Source organism: Rhodnius prolixus, unplaced genomic scaffold (genome assembly GCF_049639745.1).
Source record: "Rhodnius prolixus isolate KJV_2025 unplaced genomic scaffold, Rpr scaffold_4, whole genome shotgun sequence".
NCBI classification, from domain to species: domain Eukaryota; kingdom Metazoa; phylum Arthropoda; class Insecta; order Hemiptera; family Reduviidae; genus Rhodnius; species Rhodnius prolixus.
In genome coordinates this window covers 39,288,871-39,310,430 of record NW_027411614.1, presented here as the reverse complement: position 1 = coordinate 39,310,430, position 21,560 = coordinate 39,288,871, and the positions used below count along the sequence as shown (strand labels likewise).

The 21,560-nt window shown below is 33.1% G+C and overlaps 1 protein-coding gene across 1 annotated transcript in view; it reads right to left on the bottom strand.

Annotated features, from left to right (window-relative positions):
• kug (FAT atypical cadherin kugelei) overlaps positions 1 to 21,560 on the bottom strand; it is a 671,938-nt gene that overhangs the window by 13,589 nt on the left and 636,789 nt on the right. Inside the window, exons 6-20 of the mRNA XM_074130786.1 lie at positions 10,348 to 10,552; positions 8,299 to 8,360; positions 7,591 to 7,746; positions 6,800 to 6,904; positions 6,351 to 6,503; positions 6,043 to 6,256; positions 5,776 to 5,915; positions 4,916 to 5,157; positions 4,571 to 4,815; positions 2,749 to 2,935; positions 2,410 to 2,635; positions 1,966 to 2,218; positions 1,662 to 1,882; positions 1,356 to 1,537; positions 22 to 298 (exon numbers count right to left, since the gene is read on the bottom strand). Of these exons, the coding sequence (XP_073986887.1) occupies positions 22 to 298; positions 1,356 to 1,537; positions 1,662 to 1,882; positions 1,966 to 2,218; positions 2,410 to 2,635; positions 2,749 to 2,935; positions 4,571 to 4,815; positions 4,916 to 5,157; positions 5,776 to 5,915; positions 6,043 to 6,256; positions 6,351 to 6,503; positions 6,800 to 6,904; positions 7,591 to 7,746; positions 8,299 to 8,360; positions 10,348 to 10,552 (2,868 nt within the window). The remainder of the gene's footprint in view (positions 1 to 21; positions 299 to 1,355; positions 1,538 to 1,661; positions 1,883 to 1,965; positions 2,219 to 2,409; positions 2,636 to 2,748; positions 2,936 to 4,570; positions 4,816 to 4,915; positions 5,158 to 5,775; positions 5,916 to 6,042; positions 6,257 to 6,350; positions 6,504 to 6,799; positions 6,905 to 7,590; positions 7,747 to 8,298; positions 8,361 to 10,347; positions 10,553 to 21,560) is intronic.

The window sequence follows — 21,560 nt, the reverse complement described above, 5'->3', positions numbered from 1 at the left end:
AAATTATAGTCATAATAATACCTGAACGATAAACGTGTACATCTCTTTAATTTCCCTATCTAAAGGTATCCCAGTGGTACGAATAGCGCCGGATATAGGTCCAATTGTGAATTCTGGTACCGGATTTAGTATCGAATATTCAACATGTTCATTTAATTGAGAACCAGTCACACTGACCAGTGTTACAATAATCGATTGAGTGCTGTTTTCTAAAACTGCTCCTTGATAGCTTCGTTTTTGGAATGAGATACCTCTCTCTCCATCATCTTCAATGGGTAGCCATCTTACATTTACAATCCTAACATAGTAAATTAAATTGTACTAAGATAAAAAAAAATGTGCCAATTTCTTACAACAGAGAAAAAATAAAGTTGCCCAATGTAATTTGACTTTACTTTTAAAAAACAATGCATATTATTTAATATATGTCATTTAAGTTAAGCCTACATGCAATTTTTAAGAGGCAGTAAAAAATTATCGATTACATTTACAGTAGACTCCACAGTATTCCATTTACAGTAGAAAAGAAGACTTAGAAATGTCATTGAAGAATCCTTCAATTCCTACTCCTTTAGAATATAAAAAACTATTGACAGTTTTTGAGTAGTAGCTTTCTGCATCTATTAACATTTGGCATTAACAAATCAAGAACTGATCTACTAAGACAAGTGACCTTCATATAAATAGAGATACCTCAGTAACTGGTCTTGAAATAGCCTTAGTTCAGCTACCAATGTCTCTCCTTTCTACATCTCTAGCCACACTATCCCCGAAGACCTTAAAATTCCCTTTGTCTCTGTCATTGCCAAATCCCGTTACCTAAAATTCTATTCCCAACTATCCTCTCACATGAATCCTTTAGTCCAAACCCTCTCAACCTCTACCCTTCCAACTAACCTACCACGTCATTTGAAGCGACGGTGTCCTCACAACTAACTGCGAATATGGCGACGACTGTCTAGTGTGCCACTACTATACCACCTGCTATGATGGCAATTACGGCTGTTATCGCTGGGTGGCCGTCGCTCATGCCAGCCATGTCAGAGATGGGTGCTTGTTGGCCTTAAGCCTATCAGCACACTCATTAATGTATAGCAAACATGGTCAGAAAGCTCACAAGGCTTTCCTTTAACACTCTATTTCACGGAAGCTAAGCACCACATTATACTATTGCCTTCTAAATTTGTCCCCTCTTTCTCAGACAAATGTGACTAAAAAATGAAGTGTGTGTCTAAACTTTTTACACCATAAAACGAAATTTGCAATTAAGGTTCTCACGCTACAAAACTGTTACAAAACATTCATGAAAAATAAACTTTGGTAACTGCTTTCATATAGATAATTAAAATACTCACGACTCTGTAGTATATTTTCCATCTGTCACTGAAACCTTTAAACGATGAGAAGTGTTAGGTGATTTATTTTTGTCATTTATGGATATTAAACCGGTGGCACTGTCTATTGCATATGTATTGTGGGAATTTCCTTCCGTGATTTTAAAAGTAAGATTAGAGGAATCAGCATCAGAGGCGTATAGCTGTAAAAAAAAAAATTGTTTGAAACCAATACATAACCATGTTTTTAAAATACCGTCAGAGTAAACAGCGCATGCTCAGTTTCAACTTTAAACTTTCTAATAATAATCTATATTATTAACTTACTTTGACTATTGTAACTCCTTGGAATGTTGGTACCAATACTGTAGCATTATAAATATTTTGATTGAAAACAGGAGGCGAATCATTGACATCAATAACGTTAATGGTAACTTTGGCCATTGTATCTGATGTTAACCTTGGTTTGCCTTTGTCTACTACAATCAACGTCACCACTATAATCGGCATTTTTTCAAAATCCAAACAAACCACAGTTCGTATCGCTCCTATAAATATAATTTGACATTAGTTTAAACAAAATTATTTAACTATGTTTCCTCTTAAAATAAACTCTAAATCAAAATGATACCTGTATTTGGATCAACATGGAACATAGAAGAATGATTCCTATTAATAAACTGATATGTAAGTAAAGCATTCACATGTTGGTCACGATCAGTGGCCACCGGCACAAGTGGCACACCAAGTTCACTCATTATCAACGATCCAACTGGCGCGCTCTCCAAGATCCATCCTTGTAATTCTGTAGTCTCGAAATGTGGAGAATTATCATTTTCATCCAAGATATGAACAGTAATACTGCAGAAACTCTTTCCTCCAGCCTGTCGTTACAATTCACAAAATTACTTCAACAATATTCTGTATATCACAACAGAGAAATCTAATAAACTCTAAGATTAAATTATACAATGTGAAGAGAGAATTTATCTGCTAAAAAGCTAGAACTTTATTTTAATAGTCTTTATTGTTAGATAATTAGGAGAATACATTTGTAATACAGTAACTTATCTACCATGTTCTGTGCAGCTACAGTGAGATTGTAAACATCCCTCTCTTCACAATCCAAAGGCTTACTCGTTGTCAACGTTCCAGTAGTTGGGTTTATGTTAAACGATGAATCAATATTTCCTTTGGTTATCTCAAATAATATGCCCCAACCGTATGCTTCCAACTGTACTACAAGCGTACCACTTGGACTGTTTTCATAAACTTCGACAGTAACTTCTTTGTACAAAAATCTGTAATGTAAAAATGAATTTATTTAAGTTCCTTACTGATAATATTCTATATTATATCGTATAAAATTTCATTACTGTAATTAATAAGAACAAAATCAATTGAATAATCTTACTTTGGTGGATTATCTCTGGGTGGCACTACTATAATGTGAACTGGTATGGTATTGTACAATTTTTCCGGACCAAAATCAGTTGCTTTTATTATTAGTGTATATTCTAATAAACTAGAACTCCCAAGAGGTTTGTTTAATATAACATCACCAAATTCTGGATGAATTGAAAATTTACCTCCGTCATTTCCTTCAAAAAGAAATATATGTAAATATTTTGTTTTGTATATTCACTCCATACAGTATGTTCTCTTCATACATAATATTGCTCGTCAATGAGCTGTAGCAACTTCAAAACCAATTTTCATGAAACTGAGAGAGAGAAAATTTGAATTACAAATGTAATGTGAAATCTGGACATATTGTTTGGTATTTTCCATCAGTGCCTAGTATCTATCATCGCGAAAAAGCTGCATTTGCCATTAAATTATGTTAAAAGGTTTTTTTCATGAAATTTCTACACTGCTCCTTTACATAACGTACTAATCACCGTTTCGCTAAATAATTATAAAAAAAAATTAATTGACTAAGGAAGAGAAATTATTTCCAATTTCAGCAAAAAATTCCTTGGATGGATCAGTCATCAAAAAAAATCAGTAGTACGCTCTATATACTTTCCTATACAAATAATTAAGATTTTAACTTTTCCAGATCGAACTATTTTTCACTAAAATGAACATCTATAAAGATTTTATACTTTAAAATGAACTTCTAAATTATGCAAATAGAATAGTTTCACGTTTACAGAGACATCAGAGCGAAAAGATTCAAAATTTTTTTTTATTTGTAAAGTCCAGGACCGACAAAAATATAACATCTGTAATGTGCTGTATTGTTTAAGTGAAACCAATACAAGATAGATCATCGTTTAAATCGAAATTCCAAAGTAAATCTAAAAATCATTTATTTAAGAAAGCTAAAAAACAAAAACTAATTTTTTATGAGTTTCATTGCATACTTTATATTCTCAATAAGCTCATGCGTAATTCATTCATGGAAACTAGAAAAACACAATTAATGTATTAAATTAGCACAAAAGTTTAATTACTGTCATTATTACCGAATAAAACTTTCATTATAATGATTTCACTTGCCTTATTTGACAGTATCTTAGGCAATTCTAGTGACAATTCCAATTCGAACAAAATTGTAATGAAATGTGAAACTCTAATTTTTGTTACTAACTAGTAGTCATAACCTGAGCGAACTGGTGATAACAGCACGTTTGAACCAGAGAAGCATTCAACATAACGGCTATAATGTAGAAAAGTATTGCCGGGAATTTGATCACTTCAAGACCTGAATCTTGCTGTTCATGGTAGGTTCCTCAATCTTATCACCATCACTCCAACAATCATTTGTTGTATTATTAATATTTACTCAAGTTAGTTAAATTATTCTCAACTAGTTCTTCGAAAATTTTTTTTTTACTCCCTCACTGAACGGGTCTGAGAATATTAATTCTCAATACTGTAGATCAATTCATAAATTTATACACCAGCATGTGGGGCTAAACCAGGATCTTACATGCAGAGATAGTTGTGACAATCACTTACGGTACCAAAACTAATGCCACAAAGCAGCTCTCAGGTTGTAGTAGATTCAGTTTTGTAAACAGTCCCTCTAAAATCTAATCTACGTAGTCATTCCTTCATCAACTACTAGAGTAAATCCCACCAGGAAACCAAGTTCCTTAAATAAGTACTAGTCTACTTTCCTCCTCAAACAACTCCAAAAATAAGTAGGTGCTTTAATTTTAATAATCTATAGCAATAATACATTATGTCTAAAATAAAATTCTTGAAACAAAATTATTAATTATTACCTGAGAGAATACTATAGCTGACAGTACCGTTCTCCCTGGAGTCTAAATCATTAGCAACAATATTAGTAACTTTGGTGCCTACAGCTGCCGAACTGTATAATCTTGTTTCAATCATATCAACACTGAATTCAGGCATATGATCATTTATATCAGTGACGTTGATGAAAACTCTGGCAAAATTTCTTTTAGCTGGGGTTCCACCATCTTGTAACACTACCGTTAATATGTGGTAATCCATGGCTTCCCTGGAATTTTTCAAATTATTAATCATAAAATAGATCTAGAAAAAGTTGAAGGAAATTATTCAAATATTAGACAATATTTTTTTAATAGACATAATATTACCTGTCCAAAGGTGTGGCCAAGATAATAGAACCAGACAGATAATTAATTTTAAAAATTTTGGCCGATTCAAGGCTTTGAGAATTGTGAAGATTAAATATAAATTTTTTATCATAATCTGCATCAGAGGCGTTGAGTTGGAAAATTTCTGTACCTACTTCTGTGTTTTCACTAATAGTTAGATGGTACTCTTGCATTGAGAAGTGGGGATGGTACTCATTAACATCAAGAACCTTAATAAATAACTGGAATAAAACAAAAGAAAGTATATTAGATTGTACAAGAAATACAATTAAATACTTTTAAAGTTGAAGTGATCTTTTAAAAAGCTAATTTCTAATGCCGGTTGATTCTTACGAGCGATTTTTGCGAACTTAAACTTTCAGCTAAAAACTTGATTGGCTCGGTGTCTCGAAGCACACTTATAAAAGTAGCTGAATGACCAGATACGAATGTCTTCACAGAGATTGAGAGAACCTATTAATTTCAGAAAACTGTCCACTACGCAACTTGAATTTTATTCATGCTCTGTATTATTTATATGTTTTATTTTAAATTATTTCCAGTCAATAAATGTCTAATTTTCATTGTATTTTTGTTCTTGTTTCGAGATTTTTTTTATAAAGTAAATATCTTATTCCTTAATTCTATAAATTAAATACCGCTAGCACCACTGCTACATTGTCTTACAACCCATGGGATTGAAGATGGACCCTATGCTCTTGCTGCAATTAATGGCAGAACATATGCAAACTCACTAGCGTAAGAAAAAGTTTTTCCCATACACTTTCAAAATTTGGTCCTTCCAATTTAGCGTGAAAATAGAAAGGATCAAATATAATTTTAAAATAAAGGAAGTTTACTTTTGTGTAGGCCGTGTGCACACCATCAGTAGCGCTGATTGTCAAGTTGTATGAACTGCAGGTTTCTCTGTCTAAAGTTTTCCCAAGTTGTACATTACCTTGATCACGCCCAATTGTAAAATGATGTTCATTATCACCTTCTAGAACAAGAGAAAATTTTAACACAAGTAATCAGTTACGTATCATTAAACAATAAGAAGATTAGATTTAAAAAAAAAAAAAAAAAAAAGTTAATTAATTAATTGAATTACTATCTGGTCAGATTACCTGTAATATTATACCACAGTGTATCCCCATCGACATCAAAAGCTTGGGCCAAAGTTACTAAATAGCCAACATGATCAGATTCCATAAGTTGTACACTATGATCGGGATTCTTGAACACTGGTGAATGTGAGGAAGTCTCAGGAACTTGTGATACACGAATGGCCACTCTTGTTGTGGAGTTCCTTTTCACCTTTCCATTATCAGTGGCTAATATCTGGAGAAAAAAAATGAACAATTTATAGTGGTGAACTTAGCTAAAAAGTTGAAACGTAAATTTAATTCAGAAACAAACAATAATGGCTACTAACAATTAGATTATACAGTCGTCCTTTAAAAAGAGGTTTTTGAGAATATATAATACCAGTGGATGGATTAATGACAAATTTTCCTTTATACTTTCCAGCATTTATGCTGTACTTGATGTCAGCATTCTCTTCTATATCCCTGTCTGATGCCAGGACCTGTAAGGGATAATGAAAATGGATCCATGAAAAATCCCACTTCCCACATTGGTGTGATAACGAAACATTTACCCAAGGCGTGTAGGGAGGTGCTAAGCGGAATTTTTACATAAACGATTAACACAATGCAAGCTAATAACAATACACAAACATAAACACTTGTGTTATTAAGATGTGAATTTTAAATTCAATAAAAAACAATGAATTTACGAATCATTTTCTAACGTTTGAATTAGATTTGCTAAATAATTTTTTTTGTTTTATAATAAAATAATATTTTATTAAAAATAACTAACCCTCATCATTGGATACCCAGTTGTTTCATGTTCAAAAAATGACTCCCATTTGTTGTCATTTAATGAATCCTCAGATCCTCCCAGCTCTTCTGAACTTTCTTCACTCTAAAATAGAATTCAAAACTTCGGTAATAACTGATCAAAAAATTTGATGAGCCCAGCTAACATTTTCTAACTATGAATGAAATTGTGCTCTTCTGCAAATGTTCTAAAATTGTTTCTTTTAAAAAAATTCTTAAAAAAAAAAGTTATGGTAAAGAAAATCTTTGATCTACATTACTTCGATCTCAAAGAAGTTCATTTTCTTACTCATACAAAATAAGTATTTGATTTACTGCTTATTTATTTTAAATTAAGGCACGTCCGAAACCTTTTCTTCACAGCCTCTAGGCAGTGTTCACTCGTTAGAGCATCGCTGTACATCAATCAATTGAGTTTTAAGGCATTTCTAGAATCAGAAAAATCTAAGGGCAGGTTAGAATCGAACCACGGGATGTCCACGTGGGATTCCAGTGCACAAACCATTGAGCTAAACTCTAAACTCTCATTTCAACGATCACTTAAAAAACTGCAACTTAAGCAACAACATTACGCATTATTGGTAAGCACAGTGCACAGAATTAAATCAGCGCAAAATATTCATTTCCAAATTTACAAGTATTTGAAAATAAATGTTACAAAAAGCAAGGAAAAAGCCTTTCACCTATTTTCACGGGAAAAATAATTTAAATAAAATAATGATGTACAAAAATTCAGAAAAGGGTATTTATATAATGAATACTGGAATTTACCTGAGAAATATACGAATCAGGCATCTTACTTTCAGGAACAGTTACTTGATAGAACGCTTGATCAAAAACAGGATCATTGTCATTGATGTCTTCCACACTAACAACAACTCTGGTAGTTGATGACAAAGAAGGCTGGCCATTATCACTTATAGTAACCTGAAATAAAGGTTATATTTGTTAAATAATAACTGAATTAATTAAAATTTGACATAATATTTAACTTACTAGGCTGCTAAAGATAGTATAATACGAAATGAGGCTTGTACCTCACGCGATATAGGAAAAGGAACATTTATTAACTCCATTTTGCTTCATTGTGCTCCTTTTGTTTGCCTCTCTTAAAAATGTTTTTGGAGGGAAACGTACCAAATAAAACATGTATTTTCTTATAAAATGTAAAATCAACTTTTACCTAGACTATATTGTCAAATTTGAACTTCTTAATGCGTTTTTCTTTTTCAGATTTTGACTGATTACATATTCAGTCACACACATACCTGTTTCTAAGGGTACATACTTTATTGCTTTCTATGGGTACGTACTTTTGTGATCTTTAATGCACCTAAAGTTTAATTAAATAGAAGCTCTATTGAAACAATAATTTAATCCGTAGCATAAAACAAACTGATTATGGCACAACCCAACATCTTTGAAAAGAACACAAGGAACAAATATAAGTTTATGAACATAGAATTAAGAAGAGTTTACCTCTAAAATATGTTCTGCCTGGTCTTCCCTATCTAACTTCCTTCCTGTTGTAGTAATTAGCCCTGAAAACAGACAATTAACGAATTACCACATTAATTAATTAATAATAATGTAATTATATCTTAGTTATTAGCAGATTAGTTACATAACTAGTAAATACAAGTAGGAATTAAGATGAACCTAGCACCTCTGATTATAACGTTGTACTTAGCATCATAATAACTCAATTATTAGTCACATGAGATTTGTAATGTTCAAATTATTTTAGCAAATGAAAGGGACAGTATGCAGTTTCAATATAATAAGAATCCTATAGATATTACAGACGAGAGACAATTTGCAAAACCGATTAATGGGGAAAACATAGACTTTGTAAAAAAGAGATTGGGGTCAATAAGCCTTTAGACTTCTATGTTTGGGAACTAGAGCTGCCACAAATGATTTGACTGCGTCGAGGACATTTCGGGAGCGCAGGAACAAAGAAAAAGAGTGACCAATTTAACTGTGATCTAGGACAATTAAAACAACTTTCATACATAATTTCGGTACTAATATGGATAAAAGTAAAGTAATCGCCTATTTTTTCAGGCGGGGCTTAACGTCCAACTACCAATTAGGTGTCGTGGACGGAGGCGACTAGCAAACATACTTTACTATTTCTCATTTTTAAACATTAAATAAAATCCAAGGCCTACGACCGGGAATCGGACCCAGTACCCCAATACATATTAGCTTTGCAGGTCTCGCCACCTCTAACCGCTCGGCTACCGTGGCGCCTTTAATATGGATAATTTTGATTATTAAGTACAATCAAAACTAATAATAATAAGTGTTTATTGGAACAGAACATTATACAATCCATACTAAAATAAAAAATACACTTTTCGACAATGGACATAGGTCCGTCTGCCTAGTTAGTCTTTAACTTACAGAATATAAATATATGTAAAATAAAAATAAAAAACAACTTCAATTAACTTATAACAATTCAAACATAAAATGAGACCTAGGGAGAATAATAATAAAACAATATTAATAATAATATCATATTTACACTATATATATACATATTTTTATCCATTGTACTGGGCAACCAGAAAATCTCTGTATGTGGATGCAGTCCTCACATACCCACAAAGTCTATCCCAATCCTTCCCGTTTAAGTATTCTATTAGGTCTTCTTTGGACAGTTGAACCTTCCCAAAATACCTCATTCTATACTCGGCAAGAATTGGGCACATAGCCAGAAAATGGAGAGTATCCTCTTTAGCTTTTAAGTTGCACATGGTACAATCCCAGTTGGCTTCAGTGGACAATGGTTCACAGTTTAGACCCAGCATATGACATCTCGTCCGGAACACTAACCTCATTGTTGATAGCTTCTGCTCATCTGAAATGTATGACTCATAATCTACACATGAGAGCAGCTCTTTATAAAGACTGTAGCGTTCCGAACGGGATGCCAAAGCCATCATTTCCTCACTATGACCACGACCCACCAGCTCCACAATCCTACCCATTCTGACGGACAGTTCCTGGACATTACCGCATACTATTTCTATATCGCTGTCGTACTTCCCAGCGAGGTCCAGCCACGACTTGTACCAATACAATTTCCTTTCCATCACTTTATTGGCTATTTGTTTGGCCTTGCAAGAAATGATAAATAATTTATATGCATATTCCTCTAAATGGAATTTAAAAGTTAATTTGCTAAAATCAAAAATTATGATTTTTAGAAATGGGGGCAGAATAGCGAGGAATGAAAAATGGTATTGGGAGGGAAGCAGTATTGAAATTGTAAACTATTACAATCAAAACTAAATATAAATATACAAACTCTGCTTTGTCTGGTGCATTCTTAAATTGTTCTCCGCTACTAGCCAAACAATACAATATAAGACGAAACAATTTTGTAAACGTTTGTATGAAGTAGTCCACATTGTTAGAATGGACTGAAGAATTCTTTTCTCCCTCTAATTAAGCTATAATAATCAATACCTGTAAATGATGAATAATAACATGAATTTAATACAAGGCTATAAATACCTGTGGTAGAGTTGATAGTGAAGAAGCTGTGAGGATTTCCAGCAGTAATACTGTACGTGATGTGCGCAGGAGTGAGATCTTCATCTTTGGCCTTCACTTGGACAACACTGACGATGCTTTCCGATTCTTCCGTCACACTTGCATGGTACACAGCTTTCAAGCTTAATGGCACTTGGTCGTTAACATCAATTACTTCTATATAAACCTGGAACAGTTTAATGTTTTAAATTATATTCTGGAAGTGATCAGAAAATTAGCAAACATACTCAGAACTAGGTGAAAAGTATGTATTTTGTACTTGAAAATATGTACTTCTGATTTATTCTACTATTAGTAATTTGGGCTCCCACGTTTTTTGGATATGGTGAAAGTAAGTACAAGTTAAATTCCAAAAGTTCTTATGGCCACTGCCTTGACATATTTCTAACTAGAAACTAGAAACTTGGCAACATAAAAGTCCCAATATTTAAGAGAATTTTGAAATGGTGGGGCAAATTATTAAAAATACCTGCAAATTGTCTACGAAGGTTATGTGAATTTCTAAAAGATCGAAAGCTGCCAATCAGAGCAGAACTAGTCTTCTAAGAAGGTTTTTAATAGAAACAGAAGCGCTTAAAGTTTAGCAACTAAAAAGATTCACAGTAATGCAGAATAATGTTAGAAACCTTATCACAAAATAGAATAACAATTTTCAAAGTCAGTATATTAACAAAGTTTTAGATTCAAGATGTAATAAATTTTATAAAGTATCGAGCAATTGCCCAGATTCGTGTGAAGAAGTCTAAAAATTTCCAGTATAGATGGCAACAGATATAGATTTTATCCAGACAAAAACTGTATAACTTGTCAACTGGAAGGTTTCAACTAGAAAACGGATAATCTTGAACATTTTTAGTTGTTCTGCTTCCCGCTAGCACCTTTATACATGATAGGTGGATACTTCACTTTTCTGACAGATTTGTAAATCTTCTAGATATACGCTCTGGAGAAAAAATACGTAATATTTTTATTTATATTATTCAAGCACTCCAATTTAAGGTTACATTAGAAAGAGTGTTCGATGTATATATTCATGTAAATTAGAATTAGTTTTTTTAACCATTTTTGAGTTTAGATAGGTAAAGAAGTTTCTAGTTTATTTTGTAAGTTATTTCTATTTACAGATTTGTAACCATGTAGTTACCCTTTTTTATTTTTGAAAGTATTAATTATTTAACCGTCCATTTATGTTACATTTCATTATTATTTTATTTAGGCAAAAAAATCTATTATAAATTTAAAAAAAATGTGAATAAGGTAGTTAAGAGTTGAATTGACAATTGTTTTAAAATATTACTGAAATTTGATTTACAAAGATAAATTTAAACTATAGCTTACACTGCCAATCGCTCAGTTGTTAGTTTCGTACAGTGATATCTGTTTAAAACCACGCTTCTTTCTATTACAGCTCACTTTCCATAAATTTTGTATATGGTAAAGTAGAAAGTACGCAAACTATAACTAATTGAAATGACATGAACATGAATAAGGAGGGTTCCAAACTGAAATAATTAAAAGTACTCAATCCGAATGAAATGAGCTGCATAATATGAAAGAGATATGTGAGCGACAATTGGAGGCAAGCTTTTAAGGGTTGGTGGTGCTAATGAAAGTATCAAGCTTGAGATTAGATGGGCGAAATTAAGATGGCGTGTAATGATTACAGAATCCGGTTTTCCTTTACAAACACCAATACAATATCAACCACTCTCTCTCAAACTCTGCTTCCAAGGCATTTTTACATTTTTTCGTTTGCCACAAAAAAAAAGAAAAAAGAACATGCTTTGTTAATTCAGCAGTAATGTTCATCAACTTAAAAGCCGTGGTGGGTTCCATCTTTGCCAAGACTTTTAATAACACCTCTTCGAACTGGGTCTCCATATCTCTTAATTTCCACTACACTACTTCCTACCTGGCTAACCGACACAATGGTTAAATTTCCTTGAAAGAATATTTTTCATTTTCCATTCTTGTAAACTTTAACAAAAACAAAAAAATAATACTTGTATTCATTAATTTTTTTTTTTTACCCCTCGAAAGAGGGATAAAAGAGATTTTGTAGATCTTAGACTTTGAGATTTTACGACCTCTCCGCACGTCAAAAAACGGGTTTTACAAATTGATCTTTGTGCGAGTGTTTGGTAATCGTAACTCACAATCGGAAGGAAAATAGCGGATGGTCTAAATTTCGTCTTTCGACCTGAGGCGCGAACAAACAGAAAATTAAGCATTATTAGTCAATTAGAGTAAATCATAACTGAAACTAGTTTTCTGAAATTTATTCTAGAAATCATCCTACGATTTTTTTTTTTTTTTTTTTTTTTTTTTTTTTGTTATTTGAAAGGTGCACAACATCTAAGGTCCTTCGCACCTGTTTTCTTATTTCTGATGGACACTATACTGATTATGTTAAACTACTAGTTACCTAACGAAGAAAACCGATCGACAACTGTCCTAACATATAAATAAATCGCACCTATATTGTTTCTATATCTACTTGGGGTGGAGTACTTGATATTCCTCGCACCCCTCACGGATCATAGCCTAAGTAAAACTAATATGTACATTTACTCTGGTTTACACTTACGATTTCGCATTCATACAGACAAACATACCAATAAATACTTACATACTTAAATGCGCTCATACTAATAAATATTCCCAAGCAAATAAATACATACACGCATTAAAAATGGACAATCATATCACACATATACGCACTAAACTAAAATTCGGGTGGAGTACTCAATATTCCTCTCACCCTAAACAGAAACTAAACCTAAACTAACATATTTATACTATTTACACTACATTTTTTCGTACCATTCATACCTTGCCGGGGTGCCAAACCCGACACAGACCCACCCCTCCAGAAGACAGTGGCTCCCAATTATGTACATTTAAAGTACAGGAAAGGCGTCCTGTAGAGAAGAAGTTTGCCACCCCTATCCCGACATTGACCCCCCGCACTCATTCATACAACCATTCTTACAGCCTAAGTCTAAATCTTACATAAATTAATCCTACTTATAGACCTAAACAAAAGAGAAACCTATATCATCGATTTAAGCGAGTCTAATATAAATTTTCAGCATAGTGTCCATTAAATTAGATGCATTAAATTAATTTCTTGTAGAAACTGCAGCGCTTTTTGTACATTGTTTTCATTGTCACTTAGAATTTCCTTAATGTTATTTCCTAAGTTTACTCTCCCTTTTGCTTCACTGTACATAGTGCATTCAGTGAATATATGGAGGACTGTTAGCGGAGCATCGCAGTTTGCGCACACTGGCGGTGATTCTTTTCTAAAGATATGTCCGTGGGTCAGCAACGTATGGCCGATCCTCAGCCTGGCCAGCACGACTTCTTCACGACGAGATGTTCTACATGATGTAACCCATTTTTCGGGTTTATATTTAACAGCTCTTAATTTATTTGTTAGAGGTATTGACTCCCACTCTTTCATGCACTGCAGCATCAATTTTTTCTTTAAATACGATTTAAATTATCTTTTTTTGCAGACAATGGAGTATATGCTTCTTACTCATTATTTCGCAATTAAACTGCCAAGAGACGCGACATTCCCTTTCTAGTCGCGACTTAGAGAAACTCTTTTGAGCTAAATAAAAGGATTTAGTTAAAATATTTTGGGTACAGTGTAGTTCAAAATTGGATCCGCCTTTTATGTCTTGAATCAGTTTTGTTGATTATTTTTAACTGTACTTTATTAAGAATAAGTGGTATAATCTTATAAAAGAAAGTGCACGCTTCTTTCATAATCTAAAAAAAAAAAAATAAATCACAAATCCTAATCTTCATTAATAGATGAGAAGGTGGTAATATGGGACAGTCTTTTTTTTACCTTGCATATTTTGAACACTACTGAATTTAAAATCTACTCTGAAGTAAAATCATAGACATACATTATTTGTCTTTGTAAATTTGGAGTCCTGAGTGGATCACAGCAAGGAAAAAATCTGTCGTGGTGCCTTATTGGGTTTTCAGAAAGTGTGTTGGTAATATGGGACACACATAATAATTATAGTTAATGTTCTCGTTTTCGTCATGAATTGTAAAAATAAGCCTTAAATATGCTACAAAACTATATTTTACACAATTATCGTACATTAAGGATACAAAATTAGGGTGTAATCAGTTTTCTTAGAGAAATGTCAAGAAATATCTTTGAAATTATCTCTTTAGGCCCTTTAGAAAAAAAAAAAAATTATAAGACACTAGTTTCATCCTCAGTGCCACTTTTCACACTTGTTTGGCAGACGATTAACAAGTTTGTTATATGGGACAACGCTGTCCCAAAATATCACTATACACCGCTTACAGTATAACCTCATTTTTTTCCAATATACATTAATATTTGAAATCCATAATACTGGCAATTAAAACTCTCTACTTTCTACATTTTTAATGTCTAAGGGAAATTATTCTAACTTTCCTCGGTATTAACCCAAAGCAGAGGAAAATCAACATTAACAAAACTTTTTAGCATTGACAAAATCAACACGGTCCTCTCTTGGACAAAGCTGCCACTCGGCTGACGCGCTGCCTTCTTTCTGCAGCAGACAAAGACAAAGCCTACCCCAAAGAGTAGTAAGGCACCAAAAACTAACAGATAGCCACTATTGGTTTCACAAAAACAGGGGTGTCCCAAATTCCAACCCCGTCCCATATTACCACCTTCTCCTCTATGAATCTAATAATCTAAAGAAATTTACAACAATATTTTAATTTTAAATCTTGGCTAATCTATGAAGTGAATACAATAGAATTAAAAAAAAATTATATTAAAGTTTGGGAGCCAAGTATTGAAGCCAGCTACAGGTTTCTGAAATCATTAATCGTGCTAGTTCTTTATTAAATTAGATGATTCAAAGATTTAATTACAAAGAATAATAGTGAATGTGCCTCCTGCAAAATATGCGAGGCAGAATTCTTCATGTGTTCCAGAATACCTCCTAATCATGATGAACTTTCAACTCCAGTCATGTATTCATAGAGTTTACCTCTTCTAAAATCGAGAACTGTATTATTACCTCTTCAAGAAATAAATTCATTTTTTTCCATTAAGACACAAAAACAGCACAGTAATAGATTACTTTAATTAAATTTGTATGTTATTCTGTTAACAGTTATTTTTCAAATTCAAAGATATACAAATCCGATGCTACTAAAAGATCTTGTTCTCGAGCACACAATTTACAGTTTCTCTTAAGGAAGTGATTTCAGAGCAATCTGATGATATGTTAAGATGCTGGAGTTGAATGATTCGAGTTAATTGAGCCAGACGGCAGCATTGGCTGCAAATTTTGACGATGAAGTTAAGGCAACTCATTTAACATTCAAGAGGACAGAGGAGGCAATTAACAGAGATTTAATTCTCTGCTAGATGATCGCAGTTTAGGCAGAAGTTTGAAGAAGCCATCCTATCCTTAAACAAGTTAAATATGGCAACATGAGAGATCTCCATTCTTATTTAGAGAATTCTTTAATGATCAGCCGAACATTACTGCCACAAATCATTTGCATAAGCCACATATTGAAGTAAATGATGAAACTTTTACTAATGCAGCGAGGGGAAGACTCTTCGCCATGTGGGCAGCACGTTAAATGTAGCAGTAGAAGTAGTGAGAGCAATGTTATTTATAAAGCATTCCATGTACCCATAATCCATTGATTCATCTGTCCATCCAACCATCTCCGACCTATATCCATCAAACTACCTATCCATCATCCACTCTTCCATCCATCTACCACTATATCTGTCTATTCTGCTAAGCATCTTTAATCTGAGAAAATTAGTGAAACTGCTTTTTAAACAACAAATCTCTGTACCTCGAATTAATAAACAGAAATGAGACGGTATCTTTCTTCATACTGTTATTGACTTCCTACAAAACTATCTGAATGGACATGTAGCAGACATTCTGGTGTTCTTTACGAAGATATAATGTACTACTATCTTTGCCAGCTGCTAAATATCATCCGCAATATGGTTAAACCTACATACAAATTTATTTTTTTGAAAATTAATCAACTGTTTATTCAATTAGAAGATCTGATCTTTATAACTTACAAAAAAAAATGTAAATACGAAGAAGTTCTTTTTGTGGCTGAAAGAGTGGAGTTGTAGGAGTGTTGTTTTGAGATGCTGCAGTAAAAATGAATGAATATCTTGGAAGGAATTAAAAAACCTGCCCTTAATGCGAACATGGACAAGGACAAGATAATGCAGGCTAGAAGAGGCTAAAAACGCTAAGAGGCTGTTTAAAATTCATGAAATAAAATGGTTTACGTGCGCCATAGAAAGAAGAAGAACACTGCCTGTAATGTGGGTCATATAAACTGCTCAACTAATTGCAAACAGCAGGGGGTAGAGCCTTTAATGGAGCAGCGTAAAAGTTGCACAAATCAAAAAACGTTTTTCACAAGAACAAATACAATTGTAATATATATATGTTTAAATATTCATAAACTTTTTATTAATTGCAACTGCAAGTGTAATGATTGCTAATTCTTTAATGCAACAAAACTTCACTTGGCTTCCATTAATCTTTAGATCTCAAGTTTCCCTTCAGCTGTTTCAGGACACACCCTGGTCCCTAGAGACCATTTCCCTCAGGATGTGACGAGAAATGCGACCTCTAATGTTCGCCCTGGTGCTGATCGAGTCTATTCCAGTTTACTTGGTTAAATGCTTAAATGCTCAGGTGTCCTTAAATACAAAATATTTCTCTAAGTAGGTTTCACATATTTTTCTATAGCTTCCGAAATTATATTGAATATCATCCAAATAGGAAATTTCAGCGTTTAAGAGTATCCATTCTCACACACTTCCTCATAACCACTTTTCGAACTTATGGAGCTCAAAATGTGTATATCCGGTGACACCTCGATATAGCAAGCTTCATAATCAAAAAGGAGAAGGTAAAATGAAATTAAGAGTGTACTAGGAGGGCGCCTGTGAGAGTCAAAGAATCATCAACATTGTCTCCCAAGAAGAACCAGGATATAGATACAATTAATTCCACTTTTTGGAAATTCCCTGAATTTAAAACTTCAATATGTGGTAGCTATTCAAGAAAATAGATCTTCTTCTTGCCATTTGATATTTTTATTTATTTACCCATTCAAATTTAACTTAATTAACTCTTATTCCAATTAAGAGATCTGACCTGGCTACCCTACTAGATACAAACAAATAAAAGGAAATACTCTTTATGACTGAAAGTGAGGAGTGTAGATGGCGTTGATTTGGGCACTATATCACACAGCTGGAGGTTGCCATTGTGCTGTCTGGGTAGGCCAGAGTAACTGGTTGATTAGAACTGAAAGTGAAATGTTATAGAGGTACTGGGTATCTTCAATTACCCTTCTTCACCGCTCAATCCCTTTACAACACGCAAACATTTCATGTCCTCAGTGATTAATTCTTATCAGTTTCTAGGATTCCGTACTTAGAGCATCCCCTTCTATATACATTTACACCTTACATCATTTTAAGATAAGTTTTCTCGTTATCATTGTTAGATATATAAAGTTGACCTATAGGTCAAGAGGTTTTGTAGCAAGTTACTTATCTTCCATAACCTCTATTTCCATCTCAGGTATTCTGTACCTATTGTTAATTACTCTTAAATTTTGTTTACATAACCATACTAAAATAACATTTAAAATTATTCCAAATAACTGACTAAATATAAAACACTTTACTGAAGCCATTGATTGTTGATTTGATGGAAATGCAATGAAAGCACGAGGACGATAACCCATAAACCTTTCCAAACTCGCACAAATATTTTCCACTTCGTACAATGTGGTAGACAAAGAGGCAGTGAGTAATGAAGACAATGGAGGTAGAGTACGAGAAGGTATGCAAATTTTAGGAGTACAGTTTAGATGTATTTGGTGAATCTAACCGACCACAGAACTGGCTACTTTGCATATTCTAATTGATCTTGGGGAAGGGTCAATGTTTATCTACCGGGATGTGTGTGTGGGTGAGGAGAGGAAGAGGTCCTTGTACTGTCAACTACAGGGCCAAAAACCAAGCCATCAACCTCTGCTCCTCACATATGGAGGAGAGTACTTTTATACCACCATCACATTCAAATGTGACAGCCATATTTAAATGAGAATGTAGTATTCGCAAGCTTAAAGAAAATGAAGATAAATATCGCTTCAATAAAGTACCACTTCCGTAAAAATGGATTTTGGGCCTTAGTGTCAAAAGTGATAATGTAATCCAAAACGGAATACATAACTTGAGCATCTGTGATTCAGCTTTCTAGGATATTCTGGTCGCTTACAGATATCTGATCGCAATTTCAACTAGAAATATGAGAGACCATTAACTGACTAAAGGATGGCCACAAGCGAACAATAGTAAACATTCAAATAAAAAGAAGCTGACCAATCAAGAAACATTATTTAGATTTACTTTCTTTCCCCTATTTTTAACATGATTTCAAAATTTAATTACAAAGTTATTTAGATAAAATTGAGAATAAAACTGTATTAGAGAGCAGTAAATGGTATGAGTTTGAATATATAGCAAAAACATAATGGAAACCAAGAATAAGCAGATAACTTGTAATAGCTTCCAAAAACTTAAATCCCGAGGAGTTAGTAAGTTTGAAATAATAGTTACCATTCTCTATATTAAAGTTTAAAGTTCATCTGGAGAACCAAAAACCAATACTCTATCTTTACACACAGCTATATTTACATAAACGTTCATCTGTTTTCAATAATGAATAAGTTTAATTTTCAGTAGAATGGGAAATATTATCAATATAATTTTCTCGTGTAACGGGATAATTTTTCAGAACCTTTAGCGTCCATTTAAAGCTGTTTCTAGGAATAAAATTTGTACTTTCTTGTGATTAACCACAAAATCGGAAAAATCAGACAATTAAAAAAAAAACACTTTTCCGTTCTCAAGGGGACTTCAAAAAAAAGAAAAAGATTATGCTCTTTTTCCTCAAAAATCTAATTAGATGATCCGCACAATTGCCATGCTTTTTCCTTACAGGGAAATAGTAATAATGGAAAGTGAAAATTAAATCCAAACCCCTGGAAATAAATTAATTTTTGACTTTTCCTTTTTGGTAATTCGTTCCTACCCCCCCTTTTGCGACCTCATTGATTCGACAGGTCCTGAAAGTGATAAGGAGAAGTTCAACAGATCTTCTGAAGAGATTATTTTCTCAATTCAGTTCTCTTATTATAGGATTTACCAATTCCGCTGAATCAAAGAACGTGCAGTAAGAAGCTTTCCAATAATACATTACTGGTTTAAGATCCTAGGCTTTTGAAGATGTACGAATTAATAGTATAAGCTTTCAGAGATTCAATCCTCCTCAACATTGCCCGAATGGATCATCAAGCTTCTCTTGGGGTTTTCTTTCTGGCGGGATTTTGGGGGTCTAAGTATTTCAGCTCGTTAGGGAATATGATAATCTTTCAGTCAAATGGATATACTTGTGACTATTACAGGCTTTTCCTTTTTCTCTTCTTCATATTTCACCTGTTTTGAAGAATGGAGAGGAAGGCTAATGTCAAAGAGATCCTCTGGTAACTACGGCAAGTCTTGAATACACTTTTATATTGTGCGACAATGTTTTGAAATTCGAGGCCTTCTAGATTAACACAATAAATATGTGAAAAGGAAAGCGTCTATTTTTGATAGTGTACGATTTTTGTTTGGGTTCGAAACTTATGGGGTTTGCGATTTCTTATCTTAAATTTGAAATCAAGCTTGTCCACTTTAGGTATTGTCAGGGTAAGAGCAAATTCTTCAGTTTTTTCATCTTTATTTTATTTTATTTGTGAAACAATCGAACGCAAAAACAAGAACAGAAACTAACACAAGATTAAATCAAGTTGACGCAGCGTTATCAAGTCTATAAGCAAAATAATTCTGTGTCTAATAACTTCTTGAAATAATGGTATCTCATTTCAGAACGAACAATTTACGTAGAGAATACTTATTTGAAGACTATGAGAGATAATGTTGCCGAAAATCATTGGCAAGATGTTGGTCAGCTGCTACAGTCCCTATGCTGATTTGGAGGAAAGACAACCCAGCGATTACTCTCGCCATGTTTTTTTCTTTTTTTTAATTTCTAATGGTACCCTTTCTGAAAAAGTGACCACAGTTTTTGGTACAGGTTAGAGATGTAGGTTAACCGAAGCACCTCTGAGATCCACATTTTTTTTTTATTTATTTTTGTACCCTCATTGCTTCCAAAGAGGAGATATTTCTCATTCGAGTTATCGCGGGTTTTAAGGTCACTAGGGTCATAAAAAGTTGTTTTTATTTCAGTAGTGTCTTGCAGTTCTTGTAAACATTTGAAGATTCCGTGATTGTCTAAGCGCTTCACACGAGGAACCGCCTTTAATACTGCTGCATTGGCATCGAATATTACTTTAAGTAGTGATAAAATTTCTTAAACATTTAAAAAATTTGCCTAAAAAAAAGTATACGTATAATTATCAGTTAACAATATTTAATTATTCAAATATTATTTAGCAGTGTTTCGAAAAAAGTTACGATTCCATCATAAAATGGTAAATTATAATATAACTAAACAAAAAAAAATAATGATATTGTTCAATTTCATTTTCATTATGCATTTCCACTGAAAGTTTACCACAATTTCTCTAAGATTCAATTAGACACACTTTTCTTAATTAAAAAATTCAATTTTCTTCCTCTCTCCGATTGGATGGGAAGAAATGGAGGGTTGAAGTGAAAAAAATTAAAAGTATTAATGAAGTTGAAAAGCTAGAATTGTACTTATTTAATCGACTAATGCCAAAGTAAAATGGAAAAAAAGATTTTATATGAACCAAATTAGCGAGAATTGACTAAAGAGAAAGAATGTGCAATAATACAACCGGTGCAAAAACGAAAACTGTTCTAATTCGACCAGCAATAAAATAACTACAGAAGGGTGAAAAAAGATATATTGGTTAAGTCGAAAACTTTTGGTAGTATTTAGCTCTAAAATTAGAAATAGTTTACATAGAACTGTTATAGCATTAAATGTGTAACCAACGAGTTAGATTACCCAAATTGAGATTTAACCACGTTTTGTTGGACCATTACTGTGTTGTAATGTTGTTTTTTTAGTGATACAAAGTCAGTTTAGTGA